The 21,506-nt window shown below is 40.5% G+C and overlaps 2 protein-coding genes across 2 annotated transcripts in view; one reads left to right on the top strand and one right to left on the bottom strand.

Annotated features, from left to right (window-relative positions):
• The window catches only part of WDR41 (WD repeat domain 41), a 101,315-nt gene that overhangs the window by 37,972 nt on the left and 41,837 nt on the right, over positions 1–21,506 (top strand). Inside the window, exons 10-13 of the mRNA XM_006027080.2 lie at positions 3,669–3,790; positions 4,766–4,854; positions 6,156–6,289; positions 8,717–8,877. Of these exons, the coding sequence (XP_006027142.1) occupies positions 3,669–3,790; positions 4,766–4,854; positions 6,156–6,289; positions 8,717–8,869 (498 nt within the window). The 3' untranslated portion in view covers positions 8,870–8,877. The remainder of the gene's footprint in view (positions 1–3,668; positions 3,791–4,765; positions 4,855–6,155; positions 6,290–8,716; positions 8,878–21,506) is intronic.
• PDE8B (phosphodiesterase 8B) overlaps positions 12,291–21,506 on the bottom strand; it is a 91,251-nt gene continuing 82,035 nt past the window's right edge. The window contains exons 20-21 of the mRNA XM_006027085.3: positions 15,960–16,089; positions 12,291–14,937 (exon numbers count right to left, since the gene is read on the bottom strand). Of these exons, the coding sequence (XP_006027147.1) occupies positions 14,822–14,937; positions 15,960–16,089 (246 nt within the window). The 3' untranslated portion in view covers positions 12,291–14,821. The remainder of the gene's footprint in view (positions 14,938–15,959; positions 16,090–21,506) is intronic.

Genomic DNA, 21,506 nt, shown 5'->3' with positions numbered 1-21,506 from the left:
AGCAGGAAGGAAATATATTCTTACTGCAGTCCATTTTGCTACCTGCTATTGAGAAGCAGTTGTCTTGTTATCTGTGGTAGCAGGTAAAGTAGTAGATGCCTTATTAGGAATTCTTAGTAAGCTTGGATTTCCCAAGGAATGTTATCGAGGGAAGAACCTTGACTGCTTGCAGACATTAACACCACCCCCCATGCTTTACTGGAAGAAGCAGCGCGTTACTTCAGCCTGGCTCTGCAGCATCTGTATAGAGCAGGCACTTCAGCAGGGCTTTTTGGCGCTTTTATCTGAAGCTGTGTCAATCAGCTGTTAGATAAAAGCGCCCAAAAAGCCCCCCACTAAAGTGCCTGATCTATACAGATGTTGGGAGAGCCAGGTCCAGCTAACTCACTGCCTCTTCTGTGCATGTGCAGGGCTTGGTTTGGTAGTGTGTGGAGTTTAAAGTGCTATTTTGGGGGGTATTTGTTAATGTCTGCAAGCAGCCCTTATGTCTAATTTAATGCAGTTTGTGAGTAAAATATCACTAAAAACAAATATGAAGATGGAAAGATTCAGAGGTACCATAAACAGTGCAAAAGACTGCATTCACCACCTGCTTGGGTTTATATTCATTTTAGCTTTGTGTTTCAGGATAAAGAGATCAGTCACCTTTCAGCATCTTTAAACTGTCACAGGAGATAGGGAGTTTTGCTCTGGTTTATATTGGTGGTCCTGTCATTTGAACATAATGCATGAGGAAGAGCTGGTGCAAGTGGGACAATGTTGTATTAAACTCAGGAGGCTGGTTTCACCAAGGCAGGCATTGTACAGTCTGAAGGGAGGTCTGAAGTAACCTACCTTTGATATTGAGTGAAATGTGGAAAAATTAGGGGGGCAAGCAGAGGCTATTTTGAATTGCTGTCACCAGTAGCATAACTAGGGGTGGGTGAGCAGGGCATCATCATACATGGGCACTGTCTTAGAGGGAGGCCCTAGAAGTTTTTACCAGGGCAGGGGCAGCCTTGTGCCACTGGCTGAAGGACCCAGGCAGCAGGCATAGTCCCATGCCCTATAATGTATCTTGGGGGGAGAGGAGTGGACTGATACCCCCACAGGAGGCTTTGCCCCCGGAAGGAACAGCCCTGTGCCTGGAGGGAGGTGGGGAATGAATGAGGCACCAGGAGTGGCACCTGGGGAGCCCATGCTGCTGCCTGTCCCCCAGTTTCAGCAGCTTGAGTACGCGTTGCTGGCAGCAGCGACTGCTGTAGCTGCAGAGTGAGGAGAGCTGAGCAGGTATGATTCCCCTCCCCTCCCATCCCCTGCAAAACACACCGGTCAGCACAATTCCCCTTCACCCCCATCTTTGGCTTGGACTCTGAAAGAGCTGGCTATGCCTCTAACCATCACCTAAAATTAATTCTAAGCTCAGTCTCCATGGCCAGCTGGTGCACTGCTAGTAGTGGTTTGTACCTCCTTTTAGTATTATCCCAGTTTCCATTCTGGATCTGCATGAGAAATGAAAGCCTGAGCAAATAGAAAGGATCAATGTCTGTTAGAGTACCTTTGCATGCTTGAAAGAAATCTCAACCAAGAACCCAGAGTTAGCAGACCCCACTTGTGAAAACAGCTTGTGGTGCAAACCAGTGCTGATGCAAGGGGATGATGTGGAGGTAGATAACCAGTAGTGTGCCTAAGTAAAAGATTACTCCTGGAAGAACAAAACTCTTCCACCCTTGAACAAGAGCATTTTGCAACTGTGATGTTTAAAAGAGTTACACTTGGATTTGCAGAATCAAAAATTTAATGTGCACTGTTCTTGCCACCTAAATGGTTGCAATGTATGAAAGGTATCATTCCAAACTGCTATCTGCTTATCCAAGGTCCCAACATGGAAGCTGCTCATGATCTGGAGAACAACGGTCAGGTAGCAGATACTCTGCCTAGAATGAGTAAATGTTCTCCCATATTTCAGTTTCCCTTTGAAAAGAAGCCCAACATTTCACTTCTCTTTTTAGGGACAGAGGTCTGGTATCAGAAGCAATTGTTCTCATACTGAGCAGTACCATGACAATTCACAGGCTGTTTCTTTTTTGGTATGGGAGGAGGGTTAGAGACTTAGAGCTGGTAATGGGTGAGTGGGAAGGAACTAAATTCACTGGCTGAGCTTGGCTTTGGGAGCAGATGAAAGTTATTCTAAAGCACCCGGCATGCTCTGCTGAGGGAATAGAATTACTGTTTATGATAATATATTAGTGTAGGATACATGGGTGTTTACACACAAGCTGGGAGGCTGTTCCAACACACTGTAATTACAGCGCATTGGAGCTGACTTGATTAATCAAGTCTGCTGGAGCATGGTAGTTACTGCGCTCTGGCTAGCCTCCTCATCTCGTATATCAGCATCCCCCCTGCTTCAAAATGGCTGCGGGGGCACTCTACTAAAGCTCATGTGATGAGCTTTAGATTAAGCTCTCCCGCTGCCATTTTGAAGTCTGGGGACACTGATACAAGAGATACTCCAAGCACTTTAGAGCACCTCTCGGAGCTGCTCTAATTAAAGCACCCTCTCCTCCTCCCTCCCAGAGCACGTGTAAAAATGCCCTATATGACTATATATGATGGTGCTTCCAGGCTTTTGCAACACCATTGGGGCAGGGCCCATTTTCCTTTGTATAAAGTGCTCAGCTCAGTGGAGTCTAGATACCTAATTTGGACCTTTGGGTACAACTGCAATAATATATAAAATAACAAGGACAAAAAGTCATCTAAATATGTTGTCCTCCCCAGGTCCAGAGTTAAGATAAGAGCCCTGTGATTTGGCACAGTAGCCTGCCTTCCTGAAAGGCTTCCAGACTTCACTGAAAAAGAGAAGTTCTTTCCATATGGAATTCTGTTTGTGACAGAGCTGATAGTGAACACATACTAGCATATTTAAACTCACTGTATTCCTTTAAATATGAAATACCCTTGAATTTAAGAGACACTCACATTTTCTGACTTTCAATTTAAGCAGCAAAATAAAACATCAAATAAAGACACGTTTACAAGGACACAGCTTCTGGAGTTCATATAAGGGCTTTGTGTTTTTCTTCCCCTTTCAAATTTTAGACAGGTCATTTTGCGAAGAAATAATTTGGCTTTAAAAAGTATATCTGATATATGAAGTCATGCAGTATTTGTGTGCCATGACTCTAGTTTCGGTTCTGTATGCAAGCTCCTTGACTCTTTGCATTTTTAAACTTATTTTTAGAACGCTATACATGTATTTTTAAACTACAGTTATGATGGTCAGTTAAAAATGTGTTAAATAGAAATATTTCATAAAAGAAATACTTGTTACAGTTCGTAAACTTTTGGTATTTCCATAGCTAGTTTGAATTGCATTATACAGAAGAAGTACAGTACACTGCCACAGTCAGTACAGTATAAAATTAGGGGGTGGTGATATGAAAATGCTCTTACTCATTAAACAGATGCCTTTTCATCTTCTGAATGTCCAACCTTTTCTCAGGGTTTTTTTTGTTGACATTTGTATGCTGTAGACAGGCCAGTAGTGCAATAACAAAGGTTCAGAGGGATAGGAATGAGCCAGGTAACAGTGGCTTTATGATGTCATAGTATGACTGGATATCCATGACAGCATGACACTTATGTCGGTGTCTGTAAGATGTTCTGTTGAATTTTCTTTCCAGTGTGTGTTTGCAGCTGTTGGGAAGGGAATATATGTATATAATCTTCAAATGAAGCGTGTGATTGCCTGCCAGAGAACAGCTCATGACTCCAGTGTGCTGCACATCGCAAAACTTCCAAACAGGTACTAGTCATGGTAAATGTTGCAGTGTACTCAAGAAATGCAGGTCTCACAAAGACAGCCAGGGACAGCCTGCAGAGCTACATTTAAACTTCTGAGACAGCACAGAGAACTTGATATGGCTTGATCTGTCTTTAGGGGGAATAGAAGGCATTGATTTAAATATCAGAAATGCACCCTTATAACTTGATGTGGCACAACATAATCCAGTATACACTGAACACTGCTGGCACATTAAATACTTACTGACTTTTATATTCAAGTTTAGTTGGACAATTAGTCTATGTTATAGAAATATGACTGTAGACTATGTATAGCATTTGGCTCTAATAAATCAAAACACACTCCGGATACGTTCCAAATGAATTTACTAATTTTTGTTGTTCAGAAAGAATTTAATGAAAAAATATTAAACAGAAAACTAATACTCCCAGGGTTTGACCTTTAGTGCCAAGTTTCTAGCAGGAATTTAATTTTTGTACCAGAGTCACAAATTCATCAAAATAGAGCTAAATGGTTGCCACAGAGTTCTATAACTATGCCACTCTCTCTGTTGTTGCTATATGGAAGTAGTCTAACAAGATAAAATAAAACCTTAATCTTGCACAGGCTTATGCCATGTTTAACTTTTAACATGAGTAAACTTGCTGAAGTCACTTGGACAATGTAGATGCATGTGTTTTCAGGGTCAAGGCTTACATTTGTTTTTATAAAGCAATACATTTAAAACCTGTTATGTGGGATTGCAAATTACACTGTTTTACAAATTTTCTTGAGCTAAGTATAATTTTTCCTGTTACAAAATTCATGTGGAAATGACTTCCACTTGTTAAATAACAACTATGATGCACTTTTAAGGAATGTGTGTAGTATCTTGAAGAACTTGCTTAACCACAAAGGAAATATTACAAGTAGATTTGTACTGATAGGTATCCAGCCTAGTTCTGTGTCAGTAACATTCATCATTTGTTTTGACAGGCAGCTGCTATCATGTTCAGAGGATGGCAGTCTTCGTATTTGGGAGCTACGAGAAAAGCAGCAGCTTTCAGCTGAGCCTGTTCCAACAGGTGTGTCTGTGTCTTCAAAGTTTTTTGGTTAAATAAAATGATATAAAAAGATATATATGGTTCACCAAAGCACCTATACCAGAACGGAGCTTCATGAGCATAATTTATACAATTAAACCATAATTCACTACTTCCAGCTAAAGCAGTTTTCACTGATTTTTTTCATTTGTCATCTCTCTTCCCATTATCTTATAAGCCATGACAAAAAATGTTGATTTGATTGTGTTTTGGCTTTGTCACATGTGGTTTTAGGTCCTTAGATTGGAGGCATGTGTTAAATGAATCCATATCCAAAGGTGGGTGGATAGGATTGCTGTTGAGTGTCTCTCTTTTCTTTCTGACCAGCCCCAAAGAGTAATGTTCATCTGCTCTGGCATCTCTCTCATATAGAATTACAGTCTGTTCACTTTGTATTTATAGGACTAATAGAAGGGCTAGTGGGAAAAGTATGGGGCTGTATTGTCTCCAGTGTATATGTAGATGACGCTCGGCTTTCCAACTGTCAGGACAGTTATGCACTCTACCTGATTTTCTTTTAAAAAGTGTGGGTTGTGAATCTTCTTGGATAACAGACTGGTTGTCATTCTAGAGATTACTTCTATGTCCTGAATGGAGTGTGTCTGTTGTGTTACTAAAGTTTGTGATTTGAATTGCTAGCTGTGTCTGATTGTCCAGGTAGTAGCAGTTAGTATGAGCAGTCTTGGAGATGCTGTTGGTAAGACCACTTTTGCCTTCTAGTTCCTCTGGATCATAGCTTTTAGATTGAAGGGTGTCATATGGATGGAGAGTACATGAACAGAAAGTTGGCATCAAAAGCTTGTGTTACCATTGGCAGGGAGTTTACCAGAGAGAGAGCTCAGTACCTTCTTTTCCCCTTTCCCTTCAGTTCAAACAGTTCAAACAATTTATTCAGAACAAAGCAGAGTTAAATAGCAATGTTCTACTCACCTTTGTCCAATTAGTTTATTTGTGCAGTTTATCTTTCTGCAAAAAGTTCTTCTTTTTGTTATCTCAGTTACAAGCTAGGTGGGTAATTAAACTTCTCCTGGTAAGGGAATCACAGTATCTAATGCTTCACTTACCCCTGGTTTAAGGAATATTTGGTCATAACATAGATACGTTTTTCTGCAAATTTCTATTTTATTTCTCAAATTGTAAATATGTGTCATTTGTTTAAGTGACAGCATCCCCCAAAAACCCTCTCTGGCTAGATCAAAATAAATCATTTTTATCTAATCAGGCATTAATATGTGACTTTGCCACTGTAAAAAGGAGGATTAACTCTGCTGTGTCTTTTCCAGGCTTTTTCAACATGTGGGGATTTGGAAGGGCCAACAAGCAAGCAAACCAAAGTGCCAAAAAGACTCAAGAAAGTTTGACTTTGTATTCCTTGGAGCTTATTGGTGACCTGATTGGTCACTCATCAGCTGTGCAGGTATGTTGGCTTTGGGTAGAACAGCAACATAGGGATTTCCTTTTATTGCTGTATGAGAATGTTTCTTCTTAAATGCCTTGTTTGTGACTGCATTGGAGTTTGGGATGGTGGCATGACAGAGCTGTCTGAGCTTTGACTCTTCTGGGCAGTCTGAGCTTTGACTCTTCTGGGTTTCCAGCACGGTGCTTAAGAAAATTGTTAAAAGCCAGCATAATGGCTGGGTGTGTTTTTCAATGTACTTAGTGTAATGTGTGAGAAATGTATCAGCTGGCTGAAGTCTAGGTTAGATTTAGAACACTTGTAGGTGCGTGGAAGAGGTGTGTAGATAGAAGCCACAGAAAATTTTCTTGTTACAAGGCTACTTACAAATAGCCTTTACTTGAGTCCTTAGCTGACTGCAGAAGCTGGAGCTAGGAACTTGGAGGCCTAGATCTCTGGTTCCATCCTCAGTCTGCTGCCTAGATAGGGGGTACATAGTAAGTAAACCTGACCAGTAGTCTTGTTGCTTTTCTGTTCTGCAAGGTGTATGGCATTCTTTTTTGCCATGTCCAACAGAAGCCTTTAGAGAAACATTTATGTTATATTTATACAGTACTTTCAGTTGAAAAATGTGTCCTTAAAATGCACAGTATGTCATCTCACACCTGCATGTTTAGATAGATACTGCTTTCTGGTCAGCAAAAGGGTAGTGATTGATATTAAAGAGTATTTTCTCCTACCCCATCTTTGGTGTTTTTCAGTCTGAGGGACACCAATAAAGAACATTTGTTTTGTTCTATATAACTTCAGTGTAAGAAGGAAATTCTCTGGGGGGCTAGCAGGCAGCCACTGCCCACTTGGCCAAACCTGCCAGGCCTCTTAACTAGCAGCCTAATCCTGGCTGATGAACCATTTGACTGACCACTGTTAGGGCCTCCTGATTGGTTGCTGGGGAGAGCAGCCTTCCCATGTAAGTCTAGCTGTGTAACAGATTGCAGCCAATGCTGTGGTAAGCCACTCTGGATCTCATGCTCTGTTTTGGTAACTTAGCCCCTCATTCAGCTGGTGACTTGGACTCTGCTATTGGAATTCCCCCTCATGTTTGGTAACTTGGACTCAAGCTTCTGCTGCCTAGTGTGGCTCTGGGTCCCCCAGCACTTGTTTCTAGCCCTCCCCTGTTGGCTTACTCATTAGGCCAGAGTGCCTATGACTCAGTCCTTCCCGACAGTCTCATGGGTAGAACACCTAGCTAGATGCATCTAGTTAATCCCATATATATCATCAAGACTAAATATGTAAAACTGAACATCATGAAGCTATCAGTGCTGTGGGTGGAGAATTCCCCATTTATCTAACTGGTCCTCCTTTCTGTTGCAGGCATAGGAAGCCGGTCCCCAACACCTGGGGCCCCGGCCCAGTGCCAGGCTGCAGGAGGGCTGGCTGCCGGACCAGAAGTGACTGTAGACTGGCAAACCGTGGGCTGGAAGTGACTGGCATACTGCAGACAGGCAGCCAACCTTTTTATACTGAGCATAAACAGTATTTTTATACTGTGCAGTATTTTAAACAGTATTTTTATAACAGTTTTTTCGACTGAGTATAAAAAAGGGTTGGCTACCTGCCCACAGTATGCCGGTCACTGCTGGTCTATCAGTTGCCAGTCCATGGTCACTTCCGGTCGTCAGCTTGCCATTCCATGGTCACTTCTGGTCTGCGGTTTGCTGGTCCTTAGCCTAACAATGTTGGAAACCCCTGTAGAGGATGGTGTTTCAGTAGTTGGGAACATACTGTATTTACTTGACTATAAGACAAGGTTCCCCCCATTCCCCACCCCCCCACTGCGCATCCAGCCAGCTGGCAGTGCCTATTTGGCCCACAGAGGGGAGCCACTATCCTCTGCTCCCACTTCTAGCCCTGCTTCTGGGAGGTGGCAGCGCAGGGTGGTGCGTGGTGGTGCTCTGTCCCCATCTGCCCATGTGTAGCTCCTAGCACCTTTCTAAGTATCCCTGGGGGTATGTGTACCCCCGGTTGACAGCCCTGGCTTAGTGAATAGAGAGCTGGATTGGAATTCAGGAGCCTGCTACTGTCCGGCTGGGTAGTCTTGGGCAGGTTGCTGTACGTTTCTGCACTCAGTTTCCCTAGCTGTAAAATATTCTCTTTACCTACTTTTGTTACAACACTTAGTTGATAAAAGAATTTCTGTTGCACAGAAGTTTTGGATATGTGACTAACATTTTAATGGTATAACTTATGTATAGCATAGAGATTTCACAGTTCTGCATTGTTCTCTATATTAGGGAGTTACACTATTTGAATTAAAATATTGTTGTGTCTCAGCTTACCTGTCTCAGACATTCTTTCTGTTATCTTTTGCTGTACGCTGAATGTAAATGATTTTGCCTAAAACCTACATATGCAGCAGGGTAATATTAATGGTTTCCATTGCAGATGTTCCTGTTCTTTGGTGAACTTGGACTGGTGACGTGCTCTGTTGACCATCTGATTATTTTGTGGAAAGATGGAGAGAGAGAGTCTCAGCTGCGCAGTCTGACATTATTTCAGAAACTAGAGCAAAATGGTGATTTGCAACTTAGGTTCTAAGTTGATTGGTAAGGGCTAAGCCTTGCATGCTCTGGGTGTGTATTAAGTATGAATGTAAAAGGAAATTTGAACTATTTAACAAATCCTAAATGTTGAGAAATAACTGTATAATAGAACTTACCTTTGAAATGCCAGACAATAAAATAAGTATTTTTTCCATTTCTAGCATTAATTACTATTGTGCTAAACAGACATATATGAGTTTTTTCATATTTGAAACTATAGTGTCCTAGCATCAGCAAACTTGGCAGGTATGCTTGTTCTCTAAATGACTACTTCTTATTATGTCCCTGTTGTAAACAAGATGTTTTTCCAGAATTGTGCACAAGCAGTAGCTCTTTCCATTGCTGCAGCAAGGTCCTCCTTTGTACAGATCTCGCCAAACAGTCAGCAAATGAGCGTACTCTATAGTCTGCACTTAGAATTATAGAAAATGAGGGTTGGAAGAGACCTCAGGGGGTCATCTAGTCCAACCCCCTGCTCAAAGCAGGACCATCCCTAACTAGATCTTCCCAGCCAAGGCTTTGTCTATCCAGGTCTTAAAAACCTCCAAGGATGGAGATTCCACCACCTCTCTGGGTAACCTGTTCCAATGCTTTACTACACTTATAGTGAGAAAGTTTTTCCTAATATCTAACCTAAACTTCCCTTGCTTAACCGTCACAGTCAGGGTGGCTAGGATCTGGAACCAACTTCCAAGGGAAGTAGTCCTCAATCCTACCCTGGGGGTCTTCAAAAGGAGGCTAGATAGACACCTAGCCGGGGTCATTTGACCCCAGCATCCTTTCTTGCCCATGGCAGGGGGTCGGACTTGATGATCTGCTTAGGTCCCTTCCGACCCTACCAACTATGAAACCACACTCGCATATATTTCACTGCATTTGCATATATGTGTCATTAGTGTAGCCCCATTTGGTCATGTTTGTTTTTGATATTCCAGTTTGCACATGCAGGTGATTCAGGCATTGCCATATTGGCCAGTCTGGATCTGCCCCTCTTGGAAGATCTTCCTGGGGTTCCAGGTCCATTTCAGAGCATTTGATTGCATGTAATCTTTCTTTCCATAACCTTAGTCATACCTGTCAGCTGTCGTTTCCAACAGTGCAATGCTAATCATAACATTATTTTGTATTTGAAGCCCTTTAGTTACTTCTCTGTGACCATAGTGTGGATGCCCAAGGTCTTCTATCTGCCATTATCTTTCTTTTTGGCTTGCTACCTTTCTTCTAATCTCAGGTGGTGCAATGCCAGCCAGTAAGCACAGGCTATCTTTTGGTGTTGGCTTTAGACATCCTGTTATTTCATGACAGCTGTCATTTAGAACTGGGTCTGTTTTCTTGGCATGAACTGATTGCTCCCATACTGGACATGCATACTTTGCAGTGGAGTAACACAAGGCGATAGCAGTGATTCGTAATGTAATTTGTTTGCTCCCCACTTTGAGGTGACCAACTTTCGAAGTATGTTGTTACAGGTGTGGATTTTCCCTTTGTCTTCTCTACATGTGCTTTGAAGCTAAGTGTTCAGTCCAGTGTAACCCTGAAGTGCACAGGGTTCGGGTGATTAGTCAGTGGGATTCAATCCCAGGTAATATTTAATTTCTACTTGGCTTTTTTCTATGGCATAGGTGAAAAGCTGTGACCTCTGTCTTGGTTGGGTTGGCACAAAGCTGGTTCTTGTAGTAATCTGAGGGTTGCTCAGTGCACAAGTCAGTTTGTTCTCAACAGTGGTGAAATCCTTCTCTTGCTATGTGATGCATAGATCATCAGCATATATGAAGGACCTTGTATTATTCTGTATGGGTTGGTCATTAGTATATGTGTTAATAAGGATCAATCCTAGCATGCTCCCCTGTGGGAGGCCATTTTCTTGTTGTCTCCAGCGGCTCTGTTTCTTGCATAGTTCTACGTAAAAACATGTTTTCCAAAAGAGATCAGATGAGCTGCATGAGGTTGTAGTCTTGCATCAGCATATTGTAGACTTTGGCTAGCAGGTTTTGATGGCTTTTGATGACTGTGTTGTATGCTGCTGATCGGTCTACAGACACAGCACACAGAAGATGGATTCAAGAAAGGGATGATAACTGGTGCTATGTGATGTTTAGTATTTGGCCAGCGCAGGACTGGTCTAAATCTGGCTCGTTCTGATATTAGATGTTGTTCAATATGAAGTGACAGGCGACTGAGAATAAGGCATTTGTGAAGCTTATAAAGGTAACACAGAAGTGACACTGGCTTAAAATTCTCTGGGCCAGAGGCTTCCTTCCCTAGCTTTAATAGATCTATTACATGGGTCTGTTGCCATAATTTAGGTATTCTAAGGGTATTCTAGGCCGGATTGGGCCCACAGCAGATTCCATTTCCCAGCAGTCTCTGCCCACATCAGAACGGCGGGCAGGGGGTTCAGGCAGTGGATTGTGGCTCTGCTCTGGCTCGAGATCACTCTGTCACCACTGTAAGATCCCAGCCCTGGCCCCAGAGCAGCTCCCGACAGCCGTGGGCCCTGCCAGCACTGCTGGGGCCATCTCCATGGAAACTCTGGCCCCACACTGTCGTGGCCCCACTGCTGCTGAGTTCTCCATGGAAATTGGTGGCAGCGACGTGGGCAGAGGCTGCTGGGAAATGGAATCTGGAAAAGGGAATCTACCATTTTGCCCACCCCTGCGCTATATAAATGTGTTCATAAGCAGCAAGTATGTTGCATCTGTTTCCATTAGAGCAGATATTTACAATTCCTTCAGAAAAGGCATGGTATTCAGAAGACTGGCAACATATTTCTTGGGCTTATTTTTCAGTTTGGACCTAGAAAAAAGTATTTCAGTGATCAGCTTTTCCCAGGAAAGCAGTGACGTACCTCTCTATATATATCACTAAATCATGAAGAGAAACTGAGAAACAGTTAATTTTTTTCAGAGGCTCTTGTTATCATGTCATTTTTCTAAGATGGGGAGCACGAGTGAGCATCTTTCTATTATCCTTTTCTTCCTGTACCATGAAAATTGTTTCATTCTTTGTGAGTGCTCTTAAATGAATACCTGATAGAGAAATAGATCTATTTAACTGAACACTTCTGTTCACTAAACTCATTGTGCATTTTACAAGAATGTAATGCAGCCTTGAATATTCTTGAATTTTAAAGTATATTTTATACTAATAAAAAAAATGCCGTTATTCCTGGTTTGACATTTAAATGGCTAAATTGTCTCTAATAGACTCCCTTTGCAAGACACTCTTCTTGCAGAGCTGCCTGAATTGTTGGGGGTGTTAAATAGAACCCAAATGATGCAGGCTTTCTGTGCATTGCCATTAGTTTTGGAGGTGATAGTAAATACAATGAGGATGGATGTGATATGATTTTAGAGCATGCTTCTGTTAAGAGTTTAAAATATGAATTCTTACAACATTAACTGCTGAGGACTAAGTTGGGTAGGATTTAGTTAGGCTGACAAAATCTGAAGCTTCATTCCTATACATGTTTTCAGCTGACAGTATTAGTTTTTTCATGTGTCGGCCTTGCGAAGATACAGATTTTTTTGGTAATGCCTTTGTGTTAAATATTAATGGCAATTACCAGAGGAAAGCATTTTATTTTAATAGGAATGTAAACAGAAGCACCTCTGAAATAGCACCAGCATGGAACAAGAGGATCTGTAGGTTACTTTGTGGCTTTAAGAAGTTTAGAGAGCCTTGGCAAGCGGGCTTGTTGAGACTAATGCCTGCAGGTTTTGTGCTCTAAGAGGGCTCTCTAAGGCTTTTATTGACCTAGGTCTATTTCTACTCCAATTAAACAGAAATTGAGGCTGGACAAGGTAGTCACTGGCTGGGGAAATAGTGCTGTCTTAAAACTAATACTGACTTCAAATTAAAGCTGTAGATGATGAACAGAACTGAAGGACGAGCTTTATTTTTTAGGTTCCTTGTGCAGATAACATTTCCCACATCACTGTTACCAAATTTGATACCCACTTCAAACTCTGATAGTAAATTAAAATAAATGCTTTACATCTTTGTTTTACAACTAATATTGTGTTTAACAAATTAAGTTAAAATGACAGCTTTGAAAACATGACAGGTCTTTCTCCCTTTCCTCTAACATTAGCTGCAATCAGAGTTCAGTCTTTAGTAGATTTGGTTCAAGGTACAATTATTAACAGAAGGTTTGCTCTGATATCAAGGAATGAGAAAAGCAAATATTTTATAGTAGAAAAACTGGAGGTCAACTTATTTGAATAGAAATCCATTGAAAAAAATGTAACTAGAACTTGATAGTGGTACATATAGAAATAATGAATATAGACACTTCACCAAAAAACACCATTCTTCATATATACACAATGCAGCATTATTATACAGAGCAAACTGCCTTAGCTGTGACAAAAGTAAGGTTCTATTACAATTCTAACAAAAATATAGCTTATATACATTTCTCTGCACGTAAATTTTATGAATGTTTGTATTTGTTTACATAACTTGGTACAAAACATAGAAAAAAGGTTGGCACATTATGTAAGCTACCTGCAGGAAACTGCAATCATGGTCAGTTTTGTTCCACTGCTATCTTAGCCCATTTTCTTTTTACCTGGTTTGCTTCCTGATACAGCACAAGAGGGATAAATAACTTGTCCCAAATCCTTTATTTCTGATAAGCAATGTATTATTACCTCCTTAACTAAAGTCACAGCTTCTAATCTAACTCATAACTGCAGCCCGGAGTGCACAGTGTTAAAAATCAGCAGTTTTCTTAGGATATATTAACCAAATATTCTGAGAATAGTTTAAAATCTGAACTCATGTTCTGCATGTGATTAAAATGAGATGTATAAAAATATGCATTTGTGCTTTGGAAGCTTTAGCATAATTTCATATTTTAAAATTAATGAAAAAACTATGTTCAGTTCTTAACTTATTTACATCTTTTGAAATACTTCTTACATCATATAACAAAACAGTATTCTATGAGGAGGGCAAAAAGCATTATAAATTATAATGCTGCTGTAATGTATAACCTGGAAACTCTTAAAAAGCTGCAGGTCCTTACTGTCATGTACTACAATATATGGCCTTGTGTCATAAAATTTTTAGATTAATTTAAAATATTAGCGATCATGTGTACAAACAGCATTTTATTAAAAAGGATGTGGGATCAATCCCACATTGCAATGGCTTATGTAAAATTTGACACCACTTCTTATGGTAATCTCTCCAGGATAGCAGAGAAAAGTGTGAATGGCAGCAATTATATGGGCCAACCTAATCTCCCACATCACACATTTTAATTGGATTAGACTGATTTTATTACATCAAGATTTTGTATGGGAAAAGAGAAGTAGGTTGATAATGTGCTGCATTAGAGAGGTAATTTTATATTTAATCTGTTTAATAACAAAATGGGTAAAGTTCTAGGCATTCGTTAGAAAGCAGTCCTTTCCAAAATCAGCAGTATTTACCTATTTATTCTATTTCTGAGGTTTCATTTGCTCTACTTCACAGGTTCTCTTCAGTGCTAAAGTTCAAAGGAGTTTCTCTGAAATACTTATGCAATTTATGCCAAATTGTGGGGATTTCACTTTTTAGTCCTGTTTAACCTATTCTGATTTTCCTTGCAAACATTACACTTCAGTATTAGAACCATTTGTACACAGTATAGTTTTGTCAGTAACTAAAACTGTACTAGTTACATTTGACAAATGTGTATAAGGTTAGAAGTTAGCTTTAGACGTACCTGTGCTGCCGCAAAAGGATAGTTCCAAAGGGTGTTTATTCAGCTTCAGAATAAGTACCTTTATGAAAACTATTTTTTTGTAGACTTTAGAGTGATTTAGGAGTGGAGAATAAAATATTTTTTCCTTGCTGCACAGTCTGTTCATTTTAAAAGAAATACCAACCCTTGTATCTAAGTTAGTAAATAATTCACAGTGAGACTGGTAGATCAGAAGGTCTGGTTTTCTTCCCTTCAGTTGTTGTTTTCTGATGGAAGCCTGAGACTCTTGCACTTCAGCTCATCTAACATTTTCCAGTGTTTGTAGTTATTAGCCAAGTGTTGTAGTAAAACAGGTAGGTGTGCAAATGCTGAAATGGAAAGAAGGAACAACAGACTGTACAATACTGCAGTATGCTAAGGTGGTCAGAAGCTAGCAGAATCCTGCCAGAGCCGTAAGTTTACATTGGCTGCAATTAATTTGCCAGGGAGTTTGAATGTAACCTTTTCTCCCCCTTCTGGAGTTGTACTACCCTTACAGAGCATTATAGGGGATATGCTGTGCTGTCTTGATGTATAGAAAGCAACAGCTCAGTTAAGCAAGCCCTTTTCTTACAAACACTGTCTTCATCAGAGATTCTGGAAAATCTAACTTTTTATCTGCTCAGAAGAAATTTTCTGGTATAGGAGGAATTTGGCAAACAAAAAACATTTTTATTCTTAAGCTAATTCAAGAAAATGAATATGAACGTAAAAAAAAGGATATATAGTTGCTTATTCAAAAGAGAGAGTATAAGTTTTGCATTAATTATGCTAAAGTTAAGGGCTGGTTTTGTGAGGTTTAGAATCATAAAAAGTAGGGTTGGAAGGGACCACAATAGGTCATCAACCTTTTTATGGTGAAGATCACTTTTTTGTAAGTAAAAGGCACCCCAGGATCTACCACCCCGTGCCCTGCCCCCCACCCCTCCCGCCTCCCAAATGAGCCGCCGGGGCTCTGACCCCACTCACCCAGCCCAGCCTGGGTGGCAGGGGGCATGGCTCAGCCCAGCCACGTACATCCTGCTGCTCCCGATCATGGAGCCTCTGACAGACTGAGATTGACTGTCAGAGGCTCCACAATTGTCCAGTTGATTGAGATCAACAGGTTGGTGACCACTGATCTAGGCCAACCGTTGTGCAAGGCAGGATCCTCCCTGTCTAAACCATCCTAGAGAAGTGTTTGACTAAATTATTAAAAACTTCATGATCATAATACACTCAGAACTGCACATACAATTACTAAATCTGAGAAAACAGTCTATGCAGTAGTGTGACATAATGCATACTAGAATAAAGGAAAGTTTGTAATGCATTTGTGCCACAGATAAAAGAAAAACGTGGAACTTCTTACCATCCCAGGCATCAAACATGTCTGTTATAAAATAATCAATGAAAGATATCTGAGACTTTGGGATGCTGCAGGTGTTACGATCGAATACTGGCATTACAACAGGCAGACCTTGTCTTTTCTCTTCATCAGTCTACAAAAAACACCCCCCAAAAAACTAGCATTAGCTTTTATAGCTTTCCCTTTGCCATCCTAGAGTGATGAGATAAATTTGTAAGTAGACAGTTCTGAAGTCAAACACCAGAATGCAAAAATTGTGACCAAGTAGTTAATACATTTTACATAAAGAAAAAAATAGTGCATTTTAAGTAAAAAAAAAAAAAAAAAAAAAAAAAAAAAAAAAAAAAAAAAGCAGAAACATGCCCACTGTGTGGATATTGTTCATTACAACATAATTTGTTATAAACCTACAAAACGATGGTTCCATTTTGTGGACCCATCACAATTACTGCATTAACCTTCCACAATGCCCAGTTCCACAGTTCTGGTCAGGGACCACGTCCCCATGATGCTAAGAGGGGGTAGAATACAAAATGTAACCATATTTTTTGCCTTGCAACTTGTCCCCTCTGCCTCTGAAGTTCTTCTGATAAAAAGGCAAACCAGAGATGTCCCTAAAGCTATCTAGGCACATTTGGCTCCTAATACTACACTTACAAATTCCTAATTAAGCTGTAAAAAGATATCTTTATTTTGATGTGCATGTAAGTCCATTTTTAAGAGTCTGTTACAGAGCTTGAGTCACAAGGACTTAGATGTGATATCATCTCAGTGCCCAAACTCTTAAATACACTGCCACCCAGTGGAATTCACAACCCCAAGCAAGGTGCCTTGGTTTCCTTCTCTGATGCACACGGAGAGCTAGAATCCAAGCGAGTGTTTCTCAATCCAGGCACTGCAGCAGTCTGGGGTGCCTTGAGACCCTTTCAAGGGTGCTGCAGGGTGCCAAACAATGCTGGTGCCAAGTACACTGTGAGGTGTGCAGTTGTGATTTACAAGATAAACCCATAATATTGAAATAGGAATCCTTAGTGTTAAAAACATTCTGACCTGCTATGGTTTTTCTGAATTATTTGCAACAGAACTGCTCTATTATTTTTCTGTAGTCATTGTATGAGTGAAAACTAAGGGGGGGCATTTCCAAAGGGGTGCTTTAATGCTAAAAAAAAAAATTGAGAACCACTAATTGAAGCAATATGAATTTCAATTACCAGCAAGCTGAGCCACTGGTCACAAACAGGTCAGCAGGAACTGCCAAGGAAAGATAGCTGAGCCAGATCCAAATAGATCTTGTGTCTGCACTTGGGCATTCAGACAACTTGCCCTTAGAGGGTGATCCAAATCATGCAGGAAAGGTGCATGCATTTCCTATACAAAGAATGAGGTTGACCTAGCCTAGGCTCCTACAGGCTATCCTGATTGTCTAGTCCAGTGAATCTCAACCAGGATGATCTTGATACCAAAACTATCTTAGTCACATGGGGGCTATGAGTATCATAAGGATCCTATGTCCTAGATTTCATAGATTTCATAGACATCAGGACTGGAAGGGACCTCGGAAGATCATCGAGTCCAGCCCCCTGCCCAAAGGGCAGGAAGACCTTGGAAGATCATCGAGTCCAGCCCCCCGCCCAAAGGGCAGGAAGTCAGCTGGGGTCATAGGATCCCAGCAAGATAAGCATCCAGTTTCATCTTGAAGGTGTTCAATGAAGGCGCTTGAACCACCTCCGGTGGCAGGCTGTTCCAGACCTTGGGGGCTCGGACAGTAAAGAAGTTCTTCCTTATGTCCAGCCTGAAACAATCTTGAAGTAGTTTGTGACCATTCGACCTCGTCATCCCTTGGGGCGCTCTGGTGAACAAACGTTCCCCCAGATGCTGGTGGTCACCCCTGATAAACTTGTAGGTGGCCATCAGATCACCCCTGAGCCTGCGCTTTTTCAGGCTAAAGAGCCCCAGGGCTCTCAGCCTGTCATCGTAGGGTCTGCTTCCCTGACCTCTGATCATGGGCGTGGCTCTTCTCTGGACTCTCTCAAGCTTCTCCACATCCTTTTTGAATTGTGGAGCCCAAAACTGGACACAGTACTCCAGCTGCGGCCTCACTAAGGCCGAGTACAGGGGGAAAATGACATCCCGGGATTTGCTTGAGAAGCATCTATGGATGCAAGCCAGTGTTTTGGTCGCTTTACTAGCTGCCGCATCGCATTGCAGGCTCATGTTCATCTTGTGGTCAATGATGACCCCCAAGTCTCTTTCTTGCATAGTGTTAAAATCATTTGATTTAAATCTTGCTATACAGATCATTTAATAAAATTAATTAAAAAACAATTGTTAATTTTATATTAATATAATTATTTAATATATGGCAGATTCAGTTTTAGAGTGAGATACCTCCAAAATTTAATATTTTATATTACTCATTTAACAATAAAGAATAAAAGAAACAGTGTGTGTAAGCTCAAAATTTATCAAGTACATTTTCATTTTAAATTTGAAATGAAAACATCATAATTTTACAAGCAAGTAGCAAAATTCAATACCTTGGGACATGGAAACTAACACCCCCGCTCCAGCTTTTTGTTTCACGCCAAATTTGCATACTTGCAGAGCAATCTCAACACAACTGTAATTCCTTGCCCAGAAGAACCTTTCCATCACCAATCCTCCTTCAAAATATGAAACATCTTCCCAAGAAAGAAACAGAATTAAACATCCTGCTTGTCATCAGACACCTTTGAGGTAAATAGACTGATCCAACTTTTATCCAAGCCTAATTTGCATAAAATGAACTTTTCCAGCAAGAAGAGCTTACATGACACTCCAGCGCACCTGTACAATATGAATTTTCATTTCTACCTGGGAGAAACTTTACAATCTTTGCATTCTCCTATGCCTGAGGGAGGGCATGTGTGCCTGAAAACTTGCAAATAAAGACATTTTTTTTTTACAGCTCTCTAGTTGGTCTAATAAAGATATCTCCACCACTGCAATTTTAAATTGTAATAAATTCTCTGTTTTATTCTCTGTTTACACTCTTTTTGATGGGGTGAACACTTTCAGATGTCCTAATAGTAATATCATTTATTTTAGGCTATGGACTAGAGGCGTTCATTTGCAGTGCTAAGAATTTTCAGGTAGCTTGCAGGACCAGAAAAATGTGGTGGTAAATGTGCCTACAGACATTCAAGTGTCCACTCATTCAAGTGCCATAGAGCATGGAGAGAGCTTGTACTGCTAGTGCTATATAGCTAGGGGGTTGGTGTGCAGAGATCCCAGCATGGTCCCATCTCTGGAGGTTCCTGATGACTGCCAAGTGCAGAGAAAAATACTGATTGGATGAGCCAGAAACCACACCTACCAGGGACTCCTTTCCCTCCTCTTACTCACTGCCCTGCCTCTGCAGCCTGACTTATAAATAATACCAAAGGTGCTGACACAGAAAAAAGTGGGATATTTCTGGCATGGCAGGAGCAGAAGGGATAGGAGTTCCTCCCCTATTTGTTGGGTAGGAAGGACTTCTATCTTGCCCAGAAAAAGAGACAAGGCTGATCAGTGCAAAGCAGTGTGACTGGACGGTGATCTTTAACCTCAGTCCTGCCTCCCTGAGGTAGAATATGTTGCCATGAATCACAAATAGAGTCCTTGGAGCCATGGCAGGGGCAAAGGACACACCCTCCTGGGATGCTGGAGCAGCCCTGTTGTACTTCTTGTAATGGAATGGGGTTACACATGACACTGAAAAATGTGGTAATACTGAGAAGTTGCTACTGTAAAAAGTTAACATTTCTTTGTGTAATGCCTGTCTATGGTATTATTTACATGATAGTGTTCACATTTTGTTAAAATCTGATTGTTGTATCTGATTGCAGGAAATAAAAAAAATATGCCCCCAAATCTCCCTCCTGTCTTCCTTCAAGGGTGGCTTCTCTTAAATTCATTTCTAACTCTATTTTATCAGGAAAGATATCCTGTGTGGCTAACCTGCAGCAACATGAATGTATTCTTTTTACCTGCCCATTAGGCTCCACCAATCAATTGGTAATGAGGGGGAAAAGATACTTTCCAGCCACCTAAAAAAATAAAAAAAAGACAGCTAGACTTTAATAAAGATCAGACATTTTATTAATAAATGAGGGAGGGCAATTATAGAGCCTCTCATATGACTTTTATGACACAGTTGGGAATGGAAAATACCTACAGGCTCTATGGATAAACATATAGTCAACTTGGATTAATAAAACTGATGTTTTATTTCTTGCCACTTATGGAAAGATACAATTTGTAGTAGAATAAATGTTCTTACATGCAGAAACACAATTTGGCCCTTTTCTATTTATTTGTCCTGGGATCCTTTTGGCAGTGTATTGATGAATCTCATGCACTTTACTTTTGTATTTAAATATTTTAAAGGTGCTGAGGATGAGCAGAAATTTAATTAGAAAGAATTCCTAATTCTAAAAATTCTCTTTTATCATGGCATTTGTTTTTATCAGTTGCTGTAGATATTAAACTCTTTTAGGAACTATCACTGTCAAATGTAGCTCCTCTAGAAGGCTGATATTTTTTTATTAGAAAAGGATTATATAGACCTGTTCAATCAACTGCATTGTCATTTGGATTGGAGAATTCAGTTGATCAGTAGGATTTCTTCTGTCATCCATTTAAATGACAGTTGTTAATGCCAGAGATCAAGAACGTTTGCTAATGTTTTGTTTATGAAATGTTTCCTTTAAAAAAGATATTTGTTTAAGTTTTTATGTTTATATTTACAAAAATAAACTTGAGAGAACAATCTTGGTTTTAGAAAAATGTATATTTCTTTTTTTCCAAACAAAAATTATTAATGCTGTTTGATTTCTCCAAATAAACAAAGAACTATCATAAAATTGTACCAAATTCTTGAATTTTATACAGTAGGGGCATATCTATACTAATAGTTAAGATAAATCTTAAACGCATACACCCCACCATCTATACTGAAAACCCGTAAGTTCAGCTCCCTCTGGGTTAGATCCAGACCAATTCCAAACCTCTCTTGAATTTAGGGCCTGAGACTGAGTCTTCCTTCAGCCTGCCTTCTTCTGCAGTGTGTTTGGAACTCACCCAGGTGCTTTGGAATTTAAGCACAGGAAGTCTGCCAGCAAAAATCCCACACTCTCTGTTCCTGACTTCTGGCCATCACACTTGCTCCTTTTGCTGCCCACAATTATCGCTGATCACAGAAGGATAGATAAGCAGTCTACAGATTGGTTCCCAGAAAACACAGTATGCAGCAAGGGGGCAAGATATATGCAAGTTATATGGCATGGGTGAGGGAAGGGCATCTTATGTGCTTAAGCTATTGAGGTAGAGCCGTAGGTCACTGACAGATGCTAGAAAGAAGGTAGAATCATAGACTCACAGAAAATTAGGGTTGAAGAAGGGATCTCAGGACATCATTTAGTCCATCCCCATGCTCAAAGCAGGACCATGCCCAACTAGATCATTCCAGGCTGGGTATGGTCGAGCTGGGTCTTAAAAACCTCCAAGGATGGAGCTTACACAACTATTCTG

This window comes from Alligator sinensis, unplaced genomic scaffold, assembly GCF_000455745.1.
Source record: "Alligator sinensis unplaced genomic scaffold, ASM45574v1 scaffold159_1, whole genome shotgun sequence".
Lineage (NCBI taxonomy): Eukaryota > Metazoa > Chordata > Crocodylia > Alligatoridae > Alligator > Alligator sinensis.
Note: the sequence above shows the minus strand (reverse complement) of the source record. Positions and strands in the feature narration are given on the sequence as shown.